Below are 19,845 nucleotides of genomic sequence, written 5' to 3' on the forward strand. Positions count from 1 at the left end.
GAAGCCTGGCAGCGCTGGCTGGGGAAGCTGCAGCCAAGGTTCCCCTTGCTCTGTACCTGCAAGGGTGTGCAGGATGCTCTGGCTTCCGTCCCCGCCGCTGCCTCAGGGCCCCGCACCCCCCAGCGCCCCTGTGCAAGGGGGCTGAGCCCCCGGCTCTACGGGCACAATTTCAGGGGATGGGGGGCAGGTGGTCAGCTCCTCAGGGATGATTTTCCATCAGTCCAGCAGTGAGATCAGACCCCAGCCCACCACCACACCAGCCCTTTTTTTTGTTCTGTTTTATTAGTAAGGGCTTGAAAACACAGTTAAATACTTTAGTGATAAGTTACAGCTGTTTCTGCAGCAGAAAACGGGTGCCATTAAATCAGTAGCAGTATTTCAAAAGCAACGCTACCTCCGTCACGCTTGGCCTTGCCTTGCACCCCAACAGTCCTCCTGCTCCCCGTGCCTCCAGCCCTGATGGACTGACGGGCTCGAGGAGGCCCTGCCCAGCCCCTGCTTGCTGCCCAGCTTGGGGGTGCACCTGGCCCCAGCGAGCGCTCACCCCCAGCTCTCCACCTCTGCCATGCCCCAGACAGGAACTGGGACAGGGAGAGCAGGGACCGGGCCCTGGCCTTGTTTTGGCAACTGAAAGGAGAGGGAGGGAAGCTGCGGGGGGGTCTGGCCCAGCACTGGAGACGTCTGCCAGCCCCAGAGGCTTTGGGCAAGGCCTGGCCCCTTCCCTGATGGATGGTGATGGAGGGGGACCTCAGTATACCACCTCATACACTGTAGCCTTCTTGTCCCCAGAGCCCGTAACAATGAATCTGTCGTTGATGGAGATGTCACAGCTCAGCACGGACGAGGACTCTTTAGACTGAATGTGAGAGAGGCAGGTGGTGAGGGCAGCACTGGTGGCTGAAGCTGCCTTCATCCCCCCTGCCCGTCCAAATGCCTCCCCGCACACCTGGAAGATGCTGGCTCCATAGGGTGTTCGCCAGGCATTCAGGAGGTTGTCCTTCCCCGTGCTCACAAACCATTTCCCTGGGGCAGGAGACAAAGTGGGTCAGTGTTTGAGACTCGATTCAGGGGGGTGAGCATGGCAGGGGGAACTAATAGGACCCGCCTGGGGCTGTTCAGAGCCAACCCGTTCCAAAGTCAACACTGCCCAAGCAGAAAATACAGGGCTCGCCTACCGCAGGAGGCGAATTTGAGGGAGAGGACGCAGCTCTCGTGGAGGTGCAGCTGGTATTTCTCAGGTTTGGTCACATGCAGGATCTCCACGTTGCTGCTCTCCATGCCCACCGCCAGCCACTCCCCCGTCGGGCAGTACCCCAGGGAGAAGATCTGGGGGGAGAGAGGGTCACACAGCGGCCTGGCTGGTCCCGGCCAGCCCCACGGTGCTCCCAGCCCACCCCAGCCCCTACCTGGGAGCTGAAGTCATGCTGCTGCAGCTGACGCCCTTCCCGCAGGTCCCAGCACCGCACTGTGTTGTCCAGCCCCCCCGTCCACAGCTTGGTGCCATAGTTAGAGATGTCAATGCAGCTGGCACCATCCGTGTGGCCTTGAAACTGCCTGGGAAAGAAGGGGACGGAGAGGGCAAGGGCAGAGCCATGAGGGCTGCCAGCTCCCCAGGAGCCATGTTCCTGCCTTGTGCCACCAGCCGCCTGCCCCGGGCTCACCTCACCATGGTCTGGTTCTGCAGGTCCCACACCACGATGTTGCCGTCGCTGCAGCAGGAGAAGCAGACTTTGGCATCGGGGCTGATGGCCAGGGCGTAGCAGGCGGGGGCAGAGGAGGTGAGCTCGGCCTTGATGCGGGGCGTGGGGGCCGCCAGGTCCCAGATGGAGAGGGTGCTGGCCTCCCCGCCCACGATCAGGCTCCGGCCGTCGGGGAGCAGCTTGCAGGAGCGGATGTAGTTGTCACGGTTCTGAATTAGAATTACAGTAAATGGGGCAAGTGCAGAAGGAGCTGATCAGTGCATGGGGGTGGCAGGAGACAGATCTCCTTTTCTCATCACAGAAATGAAAGCACCCTCTGTCCCCCTCCATTGTAACAGGGATGCATTCCTCTTCCCAGCCCCCACAAAATGCCTTTCTGTTCCTCCTCCTTACCAGGCAGTCCAGCTGAGCCACGGCCGTCTTGGTGCCCGGCTGCCCCACGTCCCACACCTTCACACAGCCCTTGCCCCCGGTGTAGACGTGCTGTGTGGAGCTGCTGATGCTGACGGCGCAGACCACCTCGCCGTGGGTCAGGGTGTGGAGCTGCCGCGCGTGGCGGGGGATGCCGGAGCCGATGAGGGCGTCGGGCGGGAAAGGCACCGGCTGCATCTGCCCGTCAGCGCTGACGTGGAAGGAGTAGGCGCTGGAAGGGAGCAGAAGAGAGGACTGAACAACCCCTGCATGATGCCCGACTGCGGGAGCCGACCTCTCCCCTTAGCCACACTCGAGCCAGGTGGGAGGTGTCCGGTGCACTCTGGCTAATGAGGGATATAATTAATCATCTCCTTGTTACCACCAGCTGCCTGGAACGAAATTACAGCATTGGCCTCAGAAGCGGAGAGAAAATCCAACCAGGCCCAGCCCTGCCCTACACCTGCCGGGTGTAGAAATGAGCCATGGGGAAGGAGACCACCCCCCACCCCGTACTGCCTGGCTTTAGCCCCTTGCTGACCACCCTCCCCGCAGCCCTTGCGTGCAGCCAAACTTACGGTTTCCCTCCAGGGATGGTGGAGAGTGAAGATGAGATGGTGGAAGCCCTCAGGTGAGGGTGTGACTCAAAAGCCACCTGCACAAAGCAAAGGGCACATGATGAGCCAAGTGACAAACCCCCAGGAGGGGACACAAGGGCTGGGCTCATGCCTTTCCCTGCATGCCCTGGGACTGGGCCAGCCCAGCTCTGCGCAAGGTCCCTGCTTGCTGCTTCCTCCACATGCAAGTGACAAAGGCCAAAATGGGCTTCCAAAGACACAGCTGCACACCAGTGGGGGCTTCTCTGAGAGCTCTGCACCCTCCACTGGCCCCACAACCCAGACACCTCCAGAAGGGAGCCCCCTCCTATGGCTGCAACCCCCTGGCTTGAGCTCATTGCAGCGGTGCAGATAGTGCACGCCAGGGACAGTGCATGCCCAGAACAGCGGGGGACAGGTGACAGAGCCAGCACCTGTTGGCGGATTGAGCCTGTCCCTCAGCCACTTACCATCGGGGACCGGCCGTACATCACAGCACTGCTGACCTGCGGCGAGAGGTGGATGCCCATGTACACGCTGGGGGCTGGGAGCTCCCCGCTGAGGGTGGCGTGGGGCACCATCCCAAAGGAGGCCGTGTAGGGGCTGGACACGCTCAGCGGGCTGCGGAGAGCTGCACAAGGAGAGACCCGCTCATTGGCCCTGGCTGACGGGTGTGAACAGGCATCACCCGAGCAAAAGGGCATCTGCCAGAAGCCAGGAGCAAGAGGCAGCATCACCACTGCACCGGGCCCAGCCAAGTGTGGCATGACCAGCGGATCAGGAGGAGGCAGGCAGGCTATGGATTGGGAGCCAAAGACCAAAGGAGAGGCAGCCCAAGTCCCATTAGTCAGGGACCTGGGACGCAGATCCAGCACGGGAGATCAAATGGCTCCATCCCTCCTCCAAAGGATGCCCCACAGACCAACTGCTAAGCCACAGCAGCTCTCATCTCTGCTGCCAGCGCCTTTTCAGTCTCAGCCAGGCCAGATTATTTGTAGTTGATGGCTAAGCAGCTCTACCTCCAGGGTTTCGAGGGTTTATTGAATCGATTCCAGTTCAATTTTTGCTAAACCACTGTAATTTTCTAGCCAGACAAGGGTTTAACATCTCTAGTTCTGGCTCTATTTCTCCCTTGGGCTAGCTGTCTTCCTCCCATCACCTTTTGGTCCCTTTGGCTAGACAGTGGCCAAGCTGTTTCAGAGACCTCTTCCCAAGGCTTCCCTAAATGTCTTCAAGGAAACTGAGGCAGGAAAAGCAGGCATGACCAACTCACCATCAGCCACCGCGGAAGCCACTACAGAGCGCTCCCTCCCCTCCCCTGTGCTTTCAGAAGGTGGCAGCCATTGGCTCCTGGGTCAGCTGGATCTTGCCCAGGGCCTCTGAAGCACCCAGTGCATGCAGACCCTCACCCCTATGGAGATCCTCAGCTGCACAGGGAGACTGGCCACATCCTGGCCTCCTGCATCCCTGTGTGCCCGTGGTGGCACTCTGCCACCCCTCCTACCCCTGCAGCCAAGACCTGAAGCATGTGGCTTCACATACCACTAGCAAAATTGCAACTTCTCAGAGAAAAACCACAATCTCCAAACAAAACACCTGCCGCCCCACTGCCCCACCGCCCCGAACGCCTCCGCACATTGACACACCACCTCCAGCAGGTCTAAGCTCTCCAGGAAAGCATCGGCAGTCGGGTACGTGCTAATTGCACATAGGTGCACACATGTGGTTGACGTGTTTGATTACGGGGAGCAAAATGGCCACCCCAGCTCTGCTGATGGGAGAGGGCACCCTGCCTCCCCTTACCCCAGCCCCACGGCACTGTCCACGGCAGAGCACGACATCCCCCCCGCGCCGTCCCCACTCACTGATGGTGTTGGTGGCGGGTGCTTTGGCAGGGAGCTGCCGGAGCTGGGCGGCCGAGCTGGGCCCAGGCGTGAGAGAGTCGTGGGGTGGCGAGGAAGCAGAGGGCTTGGAGGTGGGAGCGCTGGCTGGAGGGTCGGTCTGCATGGCAGAGGGAAGAGCAGCCTCAGCAGCAAGACTGCTGCCCGGGAGAGCGATCCCCAGCGCCGCAGGCCTGCCAGCAGCCTCAAGCCACCCAGGAGGGGAGGAGGGGCACCAAGAGGCACTGCTCCCAGACAGAGCTGGGCAGGGACCCGGCCATCCTGGGCCCAAACCCCACTCTTTTCCTCCTTTGCCCCTCATGCCCTTCCCACGGCATGGAAGGAGCCCCATGTCTCCCCTCCCTGGGTGCAAACGCCCAACACAAGCCCTGCATCACGACAAACTGCCACAGTCCTGCACCCCTGCAGCACCCTGCCCCTGGCACAAGGCCCCTCGGGGCTGTTACACAGAGATCTCTTCCTCCCTCATGTGCAATCCCTCTTGTGCAGGGGGCACCCCCATCCCCAGCCTGTGTGGAGCAGGACCAGGAGGATGCCTGAGACGAACTGGCCTCTTCGATCCCCACAGCTATTTAATTCCTTTCTTTTTTCATCCCTCTCCTATTTCTTCCTCTTTTTCTGCCTGGGGATTTTGTCGACACCAGCAGAGGAAAAAAAAAATTAATAACAGAAAAGCTACGTGCTGTGCTGGCAGATTGCTCAGGGCGCTTTGTCTGCTCTAATCCGATTGTGCTGGGGAGCCACCACTCACTGCTCCCGGTGGCCCCCAGCCGGCTACTGACCCCGGGATGGCAGGGATGCATCGCTTCGGTCCCTGCAGCGGCTGGGAGGGCCGAGGAGCAGCAGAAACATCCCTCCCCCTCCCTGCATGCTGATGTTTCAATCTGAGCATTGGGCTGATGCTTGGCAAGAAGGAAGGGGGAAAAAAAAAAAAACCCCAAACCACAGAAAAATCAATTGTTATGAGGAGCTCTGGGTAATCCTGCAGGCAGCTGGATGGAAAATACCTGCAGAGCCAAGCCTCAGACTAGCAGATGATTACCCTCCCTCTGAGGGCACGGACCTCGGCTCCCAGTGCTGGGGAGGCCGGCGGTGGGTACCAAACACTCAGCACTGGCATCTCCTCACCCGCCTTCAGGCTGCAGCGGACAGGCCACAGAGAAGTTCAGGGCCACGTGCCCAGCCCCACTGCCCACCCACGGCCTGGGCTGCCCACGTGCTTCCCTACCAGACTCTGGTCCTTCGGCTTGAGGGGCGTCGCGCTCCGGCTAGAGGTGATGGAGGCAGGGCTCTCGGGCATCTCCCGGTGGGCTGGCGGAAGCCGGCTGCTGGGTGCGCGGCCGGGGCTGCCGGGCTCCGAGGGGGCGTCCTGGGTGGGGGAGAGAAGAGGTCTCTGGGGAATGGGAGCCCCAGTCCCTCTGCAGGAGGGCAGGCACCACAGAGGTCCTGGAGAGCCACCCCTGGGCCCAGAGCCCAGCAGGGACCACCAAGCCCCCGTCTGCTCCCTCCTGCCTGCCGAGCGAGCTGCTCATCCAGCCTCTCGCTGTCCCGCGCCTGCCTGGGCGGCATTAACGAGGAGCACCCACTCAGAGGCCCCTGCTCTGCTCCGGCAGGGAGAGAAACCTGCTTGATTTTTCTCTTTGAACAAAATTAGAGGTGACATCAGATTCAGAGGGCACTGGTGGCCACAGGTGCCTACACAAGGAGGGATGCAACCAGCACACCCAAGAAACTGAGAGAGGGCCTCTTGGCAGCCCCTCGACAGCATTTTGGAGCCAAGGCCACCCATCAGCTCTTGCACTCCTATAACCATTCAATTAGGGCTGTGATTTTTATCACCATAATTACACCAGTGAGCAGTTTTTGTGTGTCGTTTTCTGCAGAAATCCCTGCTGATGTTCCTTTCACGGATTGTATTTTCTTAGGAAGTGGCAGGAGGGAAAAAAAACCCACTTGTGTTATCCCTCCCCCCAGTCTTCCAGGGGAGGAATAGGGATGTCCCCAAAAACATAATCTCTGCCAAGAACGGCTGGGGCTGGGATAAAATACTGTTGCATCTGCCTTGGTGGTCAGGGAAGGTTGTACCAGAAGTGCCTGGCAGTTTGGTTGCAAGAGACTGAAATTCAGAGTACCCCTTGCACCGAGACACAGACACGGGCTCAGTGTGTTAAAGTCAAGGCCGGGCGCTGTTTGTGACCACCTGGACAGGGCCAGGCTGGGTCAGGGGTGCTGCGAGCTCTGCTGCCAAAGGCAGCACAGCATGTCTGCCTGCTCCTGCCACCTCCACATGCGTGAGCTGCCAGCAGCAAGCCCGGCTCTCTGGGGCTCTCATCCCAGCTTATCAGCCTCCCCATATGGGATGCTACAGGAGATGGACTGAAACGGGATTGTGAAGCGGAGCCAAGTCTATGGCTGGCAAAGCTGAGCCCTGGCTGGCACAACCTTCAACCTGGAGCACTATGAATCATAATCAGCCTTGGCTGGCACGAACATATCAGGGCAGGGCTGGCACGTGTCCTGGCTGGCTGCTCTGCCCAGCAGCAATGAGCCGGAGCCTAACGAACCCCAAAGCTCAGCAACCAGAGCTCTGAATCTGATCACTACAGCTTGAGCTGGATACCCTGCAAGGCTTCAGCATGCCCTTAAGGGTACAGGACTTACCTCATCCACCACAAGGTTGTAGTCACTCTTGTCCCCATCGCTATCCTGCAAGGGGGGAGAAACCCAGAAAAGCTCAGTCAGGGGTGGGAGAGGCTGGACCAAGCTCTGGGCTCTGCCCCACGGGACCCCAGCCAGCAGAGAGACTCCATTTTCTCCTGCAAATCACTTCTCAGGAACCCACACCACGCCCTGCAGGCAGCAACTCAACCCTCCGGCTGAGGGGCTTCCCTGGGGCTCTTCACTTTGTTCCTTTCTTTTCACAGGATTACAGCCATCTGCCCCCAGGGCAGGCACAGAGCTCCCCAGACACCTCCCGGGCTGGGGCCCATCTCCCACAGCCCCGCTATTTGGTGCACTCACATAATGCCCAGGCAGGTCTTTCTCCTCCCGCTTCCGCTTCAGCCCCATGCCTCCTGTCCGCTCCTCATCCTGCAGGCTCTCAGGAGGGGAAGCAGAAACACTCTGAGCCAGAGAGGGGGAGAAGCAGGCGTATGAGCTGGCAGGGGAGCAGACAGCCTGCAAAGCCCTACCAGCTGCATTTCCACTCCGGAACAGACCTCCCAGTGCCGCTGGCTGCACCCCGCCAGAGCCCAGCATCCACCCAGCTACCCGTGCAACCTGTGCCACGGCTGGTTTGGGGTGCAGGGGTCCCCTTTCCCCACGAAGCAGTTGTCAGGGATAAAGGGGGGTGCACTACGCTCCCCCTCTGCGCAGAGACTTGTGTCATCCCCTTACTGGCATCCCATGCACGCTTGGCCAAGAGTCCTCTAAGATCCAAATGTACCTGGGAGCAGAGATGGGGTTTAGTCTGGCACTTTAAGCAAGGCTGGAGAAGATGTTTCCAGACTCCTGACTTCTAGCCCAAATTCATCCATTCACCTCTGACACGACAGAGGAAAGGGAAGCAGGATGGGACCGTCCCTGGGGGTTGGCTGCCCACAGCCTCCTGCTCAGAGACTCACCCACATGCAGCTGCAACACGCCACGACCTCACTTTCCCAGCTTCGCCCCAGAATGACTCCAAAGCGAGCTGCCCTCACCCCTTCCCCTGCCCACCTCTCACCATTCAAACCTGGCCAGGCCCCACGCCCCAGCCCCTCCCCAGGGAGGGCACGGCTGGTCCAGCAGCCCACCACTGCCCCCACCCTGGCAAAGCATCTCCCTGGCTGGCAGGCAGGCAGCAGGAAGGGGGAGAGAACAAAGCCCTGCCCAAAACCCCAAAGCCACAGGCTCCCCTGCCCTACCAGAGCAGCGGGCCGGGCCACAGGGCAGGGGGCAACAGCCCCAGCTGGCAGATGAGCCCTGCTGTGACAGGGACGGTGGAGGACAAGGAGTTGCATCCACGCCCTGGCCCAGCCACTGGCAAGCAGGGCTGCATGGAGCCAGGAGCTGAGCGAGGCAGCATCCTCAGTGTGGCTGAAGAGCAGATCCGCCCCTTCGGGAGATAACAAGGCATGGCGGAGTGGAAAATCCCCATCAGAGACGTGTTTACTTCACCTTAACCCTGCGCCACAGGAGGCAGCGGGCTGGGAAGCAGGATCGGGCCAAGCAGGACAAATGCCCCTTCCCCGAGATGCTGCCAGCAGCTGCAGGGGTGTCTCAAGTCTCCTCCCACCCCCAACGCTTGCTGCTCTGCTTGGAGGACGATAATGCAATCAAGTGGTGCCTGCCCACCTGCAGCCCCCTGGCTCTTGTGCAAACCAGAGGAACGCCAGGCTGACACTGGTTACCAGAGGGGCTGCCCTCCCTCCCAGAGCAGCCAGGGTGCTTGGGCCCGGGCAGTTTCTGGGGCACGACCCCCTCACAATCTTCCCAGAACTGCTCATGCCAGGGTTTGAGGAGAAAACGCCCCGTCCCAGGGCTCCCACATAGCCGATTGTTTCCAGCACAGTAGGATTAAGCGTCTCAACACATACAACTACAGAGCGGAAAGGATGCTCCCTGTCCCCTGGGTGATCTCTGGAGGAGGTACCCCGACCGTCTCTCCCTCCTCCTCACCCACCTGACTGCAAGCCTATGAAGATCAATGCCAATTGCTCCCCAGTGGAGGGGCTTGTTAACCCTTCCTTCCCCTGTCTGTACCAGGAGCTGGAGCTCTGGCTTACAGCAGCCGAGGAGCCTGGGAAGGGAGTCAGACCTGGGACTCACGGCAGGCTGGGGGGTAGCTTAAAAGGGACGGTGCAGCCGAAGGGTGCAGAGGGGCTGGCAGCACTGGGCTTAGGTAAGGAGACCCGTTCAGCCTGTTTCCTAAACTGGAAACTCCTTGAAAAGGACAGAGCTGGTTATTTCAGGAGAAGCCCTTGACCTCTAGATCCTTGCATCAGCAGGCTCTGAATTGAGGTGGCCCAGAACCTTCAACTACAAAACCCCAATGCAAACACAGCCTATCCATGCCAGCAAAGCAAAGGGAACAGGGGTTACAATAAGGAGAGCCCCTTTTTCTTATATTCTCCACTCAGATGTTCTCCCAGGCTCCCCTACGTCCCTACGCACACATATTTGCCACGTGGCTGCTCCCACCCTCCACACTGCAGCTGGATTTACTCTCCAGCCTGCAACACCATGGAGCTCAAACACAGCTCTGTTCCATCCTAGACACGGCCGCATTTCAGTGCTGCCGCCACCATGCATGTGCCAGCGCAGCAGATGCCAGCTCAGGTGCAGGAGCAGGTCTGGAGCCCGTGCACCCTCACCCCTGCGGCTCAAGCTGGGTCTATACGTGCAGTGCTGTTCGCCAGAGACTGGGCTGCCCCAGGAGCCAAGGCAGAAGTGCCAGGCCCTGCTCAGGGGCGACAGCAGAATGACTGGACACTTTGCCCTGGATAAACAAGGGTGGGAATGTGCAGCTGGATGTGGCTCAGGGCCCCCGTTGTCAGCCTGGCTTGGACGGAGACTCTTTCCATCCCTTGGGGAAATCAGCTCCACTGAGAAATAGGGATGACCCCAAAATGCCTCAAACCCAGAAACTTGGCCCATGCTCATGAGGACCCCTGCGCTGCCTGCGGGATAGGGCAGAGCTGCCCCAAGCCCCACTGCCCAGCTACACCCAGCTTCATGGATTGCCCCTACCTTCTTGCCATGCTGAGCCCTGGCAAACTCAGTACCCGGTGAAGGCCAGTCCTGGGAGCCTGTCACCCTAATCACCTTGTGTGCAAACACAGCCAGCCTTGAAAGGTGGCTCAGGGTGGCACGGGGAGATGTCCCTCCACCCTCCCTTATCCACCAAGCTGGGGAGGGAGGGGGAAGAAAGGAGCCCACACGTTAGGGAGAACGAACGGGAGACCCAGGGCCCGCTGCAGAAGAGCAGGGTGCCTCGGCTGTGGTGTACAGGGGAACACGGACCTGCTCTGCCGGCAGAGCTGCCTCCCCTCCCCAGGGAGCCCTGTGACCCCAACCTGGCCCCACATGTGAACAAAACCCCAGCCCCTGCCACCGCCTCCTCTTGTGCTGGAGCGTGGCCTCCCAGGCTGGCACCAGACAGAGGACAGCTCGCTGCCTCTGGTCTGTTTGCTTTGAAAAGGTCAGGAAACAAAACATTCCAGGAAATCCTACTGCGAGTGCTTGCCAAGGGAGCCGGCTGCATCGCCTGCCTGCGGTGCCAGCCCCAGCTCTGAGCAGCGGGCTGCCCCAAAGCCAAGCCCAGCACTGCCCCTGGGTGCCCTCCCCACAGCTGCGCTCCCCCAGCACCCACAGCCCTTCCCAGGAGCCAGCAGCCGGCTCTGCCTCCTGCCTGGAGCGTGCTGGAGACGCTTGAAGTGACTCTGGGAGCTGGCAGGGGAGGGAAAGCCTCCACTCACCCGTGCACCGAGGCCAGCTGAGGCCAGCGGCCTGGCCAGAGCCAGGCATGCCAGCACGACTTACCCGGCTCGGGGTGCGCTCTGGAGCCCAGGGGACAACAGGGGGATCGTCCGGGCAGGTCCGTGTCGGCGAGGCAGAGGGAAGGAGAGGGAGAGGCTGTTAATGTGGAGGCTGTGCCCGAAGTACCTGGTGTAGGGAGGAGAGGGGGGCACTGCAGGGCAACACAGGAGGAGACAGTGGGACATGGGCTGCAAAATCACACCCTATTTCCCACTTTGCCCATCCGCAGCATGGATCCTCTGATGCTTAATAGGAGGTGAGAGCATTGGTCTTCCTCAGGGAAGCAGGGGAAAGAAATTAAAGACATTCAGTCCAGCTTTGGAATCTCTTCCTTGGACATGGCAACGGGTCCAAGGCTGCCAGGAGGGGATGAGCCAGCTGAGACCCCCTAAATCACACCCATCTGATTCCCTTATGAAGCCGTGCTAAGAAGCCCTGCCTGGAAAACCTACAAGGCTTTTTTACATGCACAACAAAACAGGTCGACCTCCCTGGGCCTCAGGGAAGAAGTGCCAGGCATTTGCTACAAACCTAAGAACAGGGTTATGGGCTGGGGTCTAGCAACCCTCCCTGGTTGATTTTCACTCCTAAGGATCACATCAGCATTTGGAAAGAACAAAGTCATCCCAGTCTCTGGTGGCAAAAGGAGGCAGGCAGGTACCAGGAGAACTCTCCATGTGGGCAGCTGTTCCAAGGCTACGGTCAGCACAAAGCTGGGGAAAGGGGAGGCAGGGGGACTGGGTGCCTGCCATCAGCACTTCAGCCCTGGCTCAGCTTGATCCACACCAGCTCCAGCTAACTATGGCAGAGCACCAGGGATTAACCCAAGCCATATGTAGTATTTCACTAATTTTTTTTAAGGAATTATTCTGGGTGTCCTCGTGCCCTCTGCCCTGGCTGGATGCCCCTGCCAAGGAGCAGCTCTGGGCTGTGCCCGGCAGGAGATGCCGCTGGAAGCACAGGCTGCCCGGGTCTCTAAGGGTTAAGGCAGGCACGGCACAGCCTGCTTTTATCCTCTTTCTGGAGTTTGTTTTTCTCCTTCGGGGAAGGCCATCCTTAAAGAGACACCGACAGAATTAAAACCTCAGACACCTGCATACAGGGGCACAAAGCAGACACTGACGGTTTCCTGCTGCTATTTTGACCACCTTGAAATCTTACAAGCAAAACCAGATCATTAGGAAAACGCAACAAACTCCTCCGCTGCCCAGTTTTGCTGTTACCATTGGGTCCTGTCGTGGGAGCATCCCCAGGCCCCGAATCAGGATGTCAGGAGCAGCCAGCACCTTCCCCAGAGGAGTTTGCAGAGGAGCATCACTACGACTGCTGAATTTTACTGCCTGTGTCTAGTCCGTAGAGCTGCCCTGCTGCCCAGAACCCTCCGCCTGTGCCTCAGCCTTCCTTCAGCAAAAACACCCGACGCCTGCGCTCTGCAGAAGGTGACGAGCTCAGAGCAGCTTCTCCTTCATGCAGCACTTCAACAGCAACAAGTCACCAGCAGAGCTGGGTGGTAGTATTAATTTGGCCCAGGCCTGCCAGTAGCATTCAGAGCACTGATTTAACAATGATTAAATATTGATGATGTTTGTAAAGCACTTTGTAATCCTGATAGGAGGAGGTACCCATAAGGATGAGGAATGACTGCTATTTACAAGGCATCACACAGGCAGTAAGGCTCTGCTTTCTGAATTCCTTGCCACAGACCCGTAGCTCCCCCAGTTTTTACCAGGGGCTTGCATCAGTATTTTCCCTTAAAATCTTGTCTTCAGGCATCAGATCTTTACCTGGTGTAAATGGAGGGCTTCTCTGTGGCGGGGAACTCACGCCCTCCCAGCTGCTCCGTGGAGGAGGGGACCTTCACACACTGGAAATACCCCAGGGAGCAGGAAGACCCACGTGTGCACACACACATGCCCGGAGCCCTGCTGCCCAGCGTTTGGGGTGCACATGCAGCCGCCCCCCGCCACCGCCGCACACCATCACTGCGCTGCAGCTGTTCCCCTGGTCAGAAATAGAGCCAGCCTCCAGGGGCTGCAGATATTTAATTAGCTGGATTTGTCATTTCCAGTGCTTGCTGCTCTCCCTGGCCCCAGGGAGCAGCTGCCAGGCATTGAAGAGCCCTGGGAAACAGGCAGAGGAGGCAGCAGTATCCCTCCCAGCGCTGCCCCTCTACCTCTGGGATGTCTGCCCAGCACTGACTCAGCCAGCCTTCAAAGGGTTAATCCAGCTGTGCTTCTTGCCCTTACCTCTGTTCTCCCCATCCTGGGCCACTCTGTCCTCCTTGGCAGCCAGCTGAGACTGTGCCATCAATGCCCCGGAGAGGGCCAGAAGCCCCGAGGTGCTGCTGACCCCGCTGAGGCTAGAAGGCTGCATGCTGGAGGGGTGGGGTGTCAGCGGGATGGGGGATGCGTGGTGGGAGAGGTGCTGAAGCTGTTGCTGCTGAAAAAGAAAGAGCAAATGGTCCTTGATCTGGGAGGAGGCAGCCACAGCCAGCCATGCCCGGCACCCCTCAGCATGAACTGCGATGCAAAGCACGATGGGATGAGACAACGCGAGGACGAGGAGGGGAGCAGAGCTGTCGAGGCTGCACGGTCCAGGTCACACCGCCTGCCCCTTCTACCCAGGGCACCATGAGTACCCCCCCAGCGCAGATGCAATCCCGACACATGGTAGATGAGCCCAAACCATGGCTCTGCCCTGCTCTGCTCAGTGCTTCGGGGGCCAGGGAGGATCCCACTGCCTTTGGGACACAGTGGCAAACCCTCTCACTGCAGGGGACCAGCCCTGGGCTTACTGAAGTCGTAAAGACCCTAGCTTCCCCATCGCTGCACTGCGTGGTCTGAACCCCTGACCCAGGCAGCGGGACTCACCCCCACGATGCTGTTCAGTTCTCCCATGGTCACCTGCTTGGCCCGCTCCACAGCCTGCAGGACCTGCTGCTGGTGCTGGGAAGGAAGAGCACAGGGAGGTCACACCGTGCTCCTGGCCAGAGGGACACATGGCCCCGCATCGCCCCAGCCACCGGGGGCTGCGCAGCCCTCTCTCCCATCTCTCCAGCCTGGGCAGAGTGGTTCCCCCGGCCCACACCGAACCTCCAGTTGTTCACGCTGGACTCGGATTCGCCCCTTCCCAAGGGCCAAGCAGTCCAGTGCGCATCCACGGCTGTCCCCCTTACCTCCTGCGTCAGAAAAGGTATGATCTGGGCGCAGATGGCACTCAGTCTCTTGACAATCTCCGCCTGAAAGAAGAAGCAGGTATCACCATGGATGAGAGGGCTCTGAGCCCCGTCCCCTCCAGTGGAGAGGAGGGCAGCCAAGCATCCTGCAGACGCACGCAGCCTCTGCGGAGGAGATAAATTCTCCTCACCCGCACCCGCTCAGTGCAAATCCTCCTGCTGCCTCTGCGTCCCTGCTGGGATTTCCCAAGCTGCTGCCAAGGGAGGACGCGGCCCAGGGCTGTGGGACCCTCCCAGGCTGTCAGGTTCCCCCAGGCACATGGGAGAGAAGCCGACTCCTAAATCCCTCTGTGGATCAGGCCAAGCCGAGCTCTGAACTGTCAGTCCTTTCGCAGCCCAGCTGGCTTTGCTCAGCCCAAACCCATGTTGGCTTTGTGGGCTGCCGCTCTCGCAGCCAGCGGGCAGGCTGGCAGGGCAGGAGGAGAGCCAAGCCGCAAGAGCTGGCAGCGGGCCATCGGCATGCTGCTCGCTCTCTCCCCGAACATTGGACTCGAAGCCAGGGGGAGAGCAAGGGGGACGCAAAATTCACACAAACGAATTCAGCCCTCTCTGCATCGCACCAGCAAGGCCCTGCAGGGCACTGCCTGTGGTACCTGCTCTGTCCTTCCTGCCTGGAGAAGGGGCTCCTGCTCCCACCCCTACCAAAGCGCCAGGCCAACAGGCAGCTCTCCCTGCTGCTTCCAGAGGGGGAGCAGAGGCACAGAGCACCCCCATACCTATCCCCCTGCCCAGCAAGCGGACAAGGAGGAAATGCAGAGGACCTTGCACGTCCTCTCCTCAGTCTGCGCTAAGAGACAGACCCACAGCCCGCCGCATCCCCACCTGGGTAAGCGGCATTTCCCAAGGGAAGCGGCTGCGGCTTCCAGCCCAGCCTCTCCAAAAGAAAACCAGTGCCTCCGGGGGAAATCTTGATTCCCCCCACCCACTGCAAATCCACCCTAGCACTGGGGGAGGGATTGGCTCCTCTGAAGTGTTTTCTCATCTCAGGTTTCCAACAATCCCTGACAGCATTACAGAGAGGTCAAATCACGCATAAAACCGGCAAAGAACAAAGGAAACATTTACCTGCTGCACTCAAAGGCAGCCTGGGCCCTGGGAAGCACCCCCACCCCAACCAGCACCCCGGTCACCCGCAGGTCCCAGCCGCTGCATCAGCCACCACCCTGACACCCACGCAGGTCCCCGGGAGCCAGAGACTGCCCCCCTCCTCCAGATCAATCCTGCCCACACAGAGCCAGCAGAGCCAGACCTGTGTGGGCCAGGGCTCCCTCTCCCCAACCATTTGGCCATTGCCTCTGTCGCCCTGTGTGGATCAGGCCACCCCTGGGTCCCAGTCCCACTCGAGCTCGGAGCACATGGGGATGGCAGGAACGTGCTCGCAGGCTCTACTACTCTCCCTGCTAACAAAAGGAGCAAACTTGAAGGGGCTGAGCCAGCTGGAGGAATATGGCAGTTGACTTGCCACTTTGTCAGGCATTGGTCCAAACTAATTTCCCTGGCAGAGAGCCCGTGATGACTAGATTGATAAATCTGAAGAGGGAAAGCAAATTAACGCTGGAACAAAAGGGGAACCAGGGAAGGGTGAAAACACTCCTCTGGCTTCAGGAAAGGAAAAGGGGATTAAAAAAAGAGAAAAGAAAAGAAAGACAATCCATTTGCCTCTGGGCTCCAGCTCCTGCTATTTTCTCCACGCTGCCTCCTGCGTCTGGGGCCGCAGGGAACTGCTGCAGGGAGGTACGTGCGCAGGGCTCCAGGCCAGGCTCCGAGAGGTGCTTTGGGACGGCAAGGAGGAGGTCCTGCCCCAAGGCACCTACCAGAACTCAATAGTGCACATCTGACAACTGCTGAACCCCTTTGCAGGACAGCCCCTCGCACAGAGGTGTGCTCCATCTCCCATGCTGTTATAGCTACATGGGGATAAGGGAGATCATCTTCCAAAAAAGCCTCCATCCTCAGCCTCTTCCCCACCACCCCCTGCCGCAGGCCCAGACCCCATCTCGCTTACCTGCTTGTGCATTTCAATGTTCAGCCCGTAGGACATCTCATAGTACTGAGAGCAAAATCACAGCACAGCTTGGTTAGGAGCTGCCCAGAGCAAGTGGCCTGTTCCCCCCAGCCGAACTCCACTGCCGGGGGCCCCCGCTCCCCCCAGCCCATGCGAAACAGCTGTCCAGCACACCACCAGCCTGGGACAAGGTAGGCAGCAGCCAGTGTAGACTGTTTAACACCTGTGATGATTACACTGCAGTTTCTGCGTTAGTTTAAGGCAGCATAAGCCAGCCCCATTGCCCCCACATCCTCTCCTGGCCTGTCCGGTCCTTCCCCACTCCCAACCCAGACCCGCTCCCTGACGCGGCTGCCCATCTAGTCACATGGGTGGCCATGCCTGAGCAAATGCAAAGATGACATCGAGTTACACCTTTCACCAGTCACTAGTGACTCTGGCAGTGGTGACAGCAGCAGACCCCGTCCCCTCACCCCTGAGGATGGGGAGAAGGGGGGGGACCAGAGGAGCTGCCTTCCTCCAGCAAAGCCCATTTTAAAGGTGGCAGCCTTCTACCTCTGGGAATGCCTGAGCCTCTGGGATGTGGGAAGGGATCCCAGCTGGTGGGTGACATGCCCTGTGATGCCACCCCTGGCCTCATGGCTGGGGCTGTCATCACCCAGGGGATGGCGGTTGCCCAAGTTTAGCTCTGCTTGCCTTTTGGACAGCTTAATTTGGGTTTCCCCTTTCCTTAGAGGGGCCGATAACATCAGATGCTGAAGGAGAGGGAATGCTGCTCTGGCTCTGCAGTTCCCATCCTCTTCCCTTCCTTCCAGCAGCTACCCCTGCTCCTGCCAGGGCTACCAGCAGAAAGCCTGGCTCTGGCTGGTACCCTGGTGGGCTGGTGGCAACTGTGGAGGGATCCTGCCCTACTCCTCCTAAAGGCAACTTCCCCTTCCACCCAAAACACTGGCCTTGAGGTATTGCTTCCAAGACACCCCCCCCACTTAGGAGAGAGACAGGAAGGAAGGGAAAAGAGCTCTTAAAGGGCTACACAGAAAAAGAAAAAAAAAAAGAAAATAAGAGAGACGAAACCTATGGCATGATTCGTGGACTCAAGCAACACTGAGTGGCAGCAGACATCATCAGAAGAGCCAGCCGTTGCTAGGAATAATGATTAACTCCTTCCTAACTCACACCCCACCCAGGCCAGACATACCCCTGGCAGGAGTGGCTCGCGGAGGCCGCTGGCCCAGTCGGCTGAGCGGAGCCCCAGAGCCTGGGATGTCACCAGAGGGTGACAGTCAGGGATGCTTTGGGGGAGCCACGGGGGAGAGTGCAGGGGTAGCTCACCATGACATAATGTCTCTGCATCTCCGTCTTCTCGCTCACCAGCTTCTCACATTCTAGCTTCAGGCTGCAAAGAGGATCCCCAGCTTTCATTCATGGACCCACACCTCCTGCCCTGCCCACTGGTTCCCACTTCCCACCCCGTGACCTCAGCAAGCTCAACACATCTCCCATTTCCCCTCCGCAGTCTCATGGGGCTGCAGGGGTGTCACACGCCCACCCCAACTGGATTGCCACCCCTGGGGGACCCAATTCCTGCGGCTGTGCTCCCTGCACAGGCCCTGCTCCCCGCCGGATGGTCTGTCGCACCCACCCAGTGCTCTGGTCCTGCAGCACTGCTACCATCCACTCCATGTCGCCCTATACACAGCTCAGCTGGAAGAAACAAACCGTCGGTGGTCTCCCCCTCGGGACCCCCACTCAAGACCTGGCACCCCGATTCACCGCTTCATGCCACCCCTCAGCCTAGATCCCTCTCCCATTCTTCCCCAAGCACTCCTTTCGCCAGAACCCCTATCCCCGTCTTCCCTGCCCCAATTCACCCCTGCCCCGCACTCCATCCTCCCTCGCGCCCGGACTCCTCTCTTCCCGTTCCTACTGTGCCCCTTCTCCAAGATGCTCGCCTCTGCCCGCAGCCCCGTCTGACCCCCGGCCACATCCTGCCCCCTAAACTACCTCATCTCCCCACCTCCTGCCCTACGCCCCCACCGAAAACAGGGGTCCCCCGCCCGCCCCCGCAGCCCCTCACCTGTGGTACTGAGCCTGCAAGAACTGAAATTCCTCCTTGATGCGGTCGCAGATTTCCAGGACCGAGAACTTGAAGGGCTGCCCAGGCTGGAGGGGGGTCTGGGGAGAGACGGCCCGGCTGGCGGCTGTGGCTCCGCCGCGCTGCCCTCGCCCGGCCCGGCCCGCCGGGCCCCCGCCCGCCCCGGGACTTACCGGGTGCCGTCCCTGCGGGAACATCCTGAGGGCGCGGGCCCCCGCCCCAGCCCCGCCGCTCCCCAGCCCCCGCTCCCCGCCCGTCTCCCCGCCCCCGGCGGGGGAGCTCCCCCCGCCGCTCGCCGGGGCTCCTCGGGGGTGCCTCGCCCCGGTGCCGGCAGCAGGAGGGCGGCCGGGCCGCGGGGGCCGGCGCGGAGGCGGGGGGTCGGCGGGAGCGCCGAGCGGCTCAGGCGGGGCGAAGCCGGCTGCCGTCGGGCGGGCGGGCGCGGGGGGCGGCCCGCCGGCCGCGGGGTCTCCGCTCGCCCCCCATGGGGCCGGGGGCGGGGAAGAGGCGGGAGCGGGCGGGAGGCGCCGGCGGCCCCCGGCGGTCCCTGGCTGGTGGAGCTGCCGCCAGCCCCGAGCGCCCCGTCCGCCGGCGCCCGCTTAAGGTGGCGCGTCCGCGCAGAACACGGGGCCCCGCGGGGCTCGGGACGGCGGGAAGGGGCGGTTCCGGCGCCCGGACAACACCGGAGCTCCCGCACTACCGGCCGCGCCGACCCCGTGCCCGCAGGGTCCCGGGCAGCCCCCCCAACCTCACGCTCCCACGATGTTGTCGGAGACGGAGGGGATCCCGGGGAGGGTCTGGCGCTGGAGCCGCTGGCTCCGGGGCCGACTGGAACCACCCGGCAGGCGTCCGCCGACACCGCTGCCCCCGCGCCGCCGCTCGCCTCCCCGGGGGGAGCCCCCCGTCCTGCGCGTCGCCCCAGCCCGACGCCACGCACATGCGCGGCAGCTCCGCGGAGCAGCGCCCTGGCGCCGGGCAGAGTCAGGAGCGGAGCCGCGCCGGCATCCCCGGGGCCGGCAGCACCCCCCCATCCCCACCCCGCTCTGGGCGGACACGACACCGGCCGCCGGTGGGGTAGCGCGGAGGCACCGAAAGCACAAACGAAGGCGGCCGAACAGCCCTCGACTGGGCACGGGGCCCCGGGTCGCCGGCTCACCGCCGGGCGCTGCCCCGCGACCGTCCCCCACCCGCCAGGGGCGGCGGGGACACCCGGCCGGCCACACCGCCCCGCGGGCAGAGGGCTTCCCCCGCTCCACCTTAACCAGCCTCACGGCCCGCGGCCGCGGTGGCCGCACCTGCCATTGGCTACTGCCGCGGGAGTGCCAGCCAATCGCCCTGCCCCGTTCCCACCCGGGTTCGTGACGTCACAGCTCGGGAAGGCCAATG

General features: G+C 60.9%; 1 protein-coding gene across 5 annotated transcripts; it reads right to left on the reverse strand.

Moving 5' to 3' along the window:
- Nucleotides 1-256: 256 nt before the first annotated feature.
- On the reverse strand, nucleotides 257-18,761 carry TLE2 (TLE family member 2, transcriptional corepressor). 5 transcript variants are annotated; one of them, XM_075078087.1, is made up of 20 exons: nucleotides 18,636-18,761; nucleotides 18,445-18,542; nucleotides 17,700-17,763; nucleotides 16,368-16,412; nucleotides 14,303-14,365; nucleotides 13,998-14,072; nucleotides 13,374-13,563; nucleotides 11,131-11,147; nucleotides 7,630-7,731; nucleotides 7,270-7,314; nucleotides 5,837-5,977; nucleotides 4,573-4,708; nucleotides 3,178-3,338; nucleotides 2,690-2,766; nucleotides 2,094-2,343; nucleotides 1,662-1,909; nucleotides 1,407-1,554; nucleotides 1,176-1,326; nucleotides 947-1,023; nucleotides 257-856 (listed from the first exon to the last, which is right to left on the reverse strand). In XM_075078087.1, exons 1-20 carry the CDS (start codon nucleotides 18,657-18,659, stop codon nucleotides 749-751), a joined length of 2,220 nt encoding a protein of 739 aa, XP_074934188.1. In that variant the 5' UTR covers nucleotides 18,660-18,761; the 3' UTR covers nucleotides 257-748. The 5 variants fall into 5 exon arrangements, with proteins under 5 accessions (XP_074934188.1, XP_074934186.1, XP_074934189.1 ...); XM_075078085.1 differs by having other exon boundaries at nucleotides 13,374-13,566; XM_075078088.1 differs by lacking the exon at nucleotides 18,636-18,761 and adding an exon at nucleotides 18,010-18,071 and having other exon boundaries at nucleotides 13,374-13,566; nucleotides 18,445-18,543.
- Nucleotides 18,762-19,845: the final 1,084 nt, after the last annotated feature.

Source organism: Phalacrocorax aristotelis, chromosome W, assembly GCF_949628215.1.
Source record: "Phalacrocorax aristotelis chromosome W, bGulAri2.1, whole genome shotgun sequence".
Taxonomy (NCBI): Eukaryota; Metazoa; Chordata; class Aves; order Suliformes; family Phalacrocoracidae; genus Phalacrocorax; species Phalacrocorax aristotelis.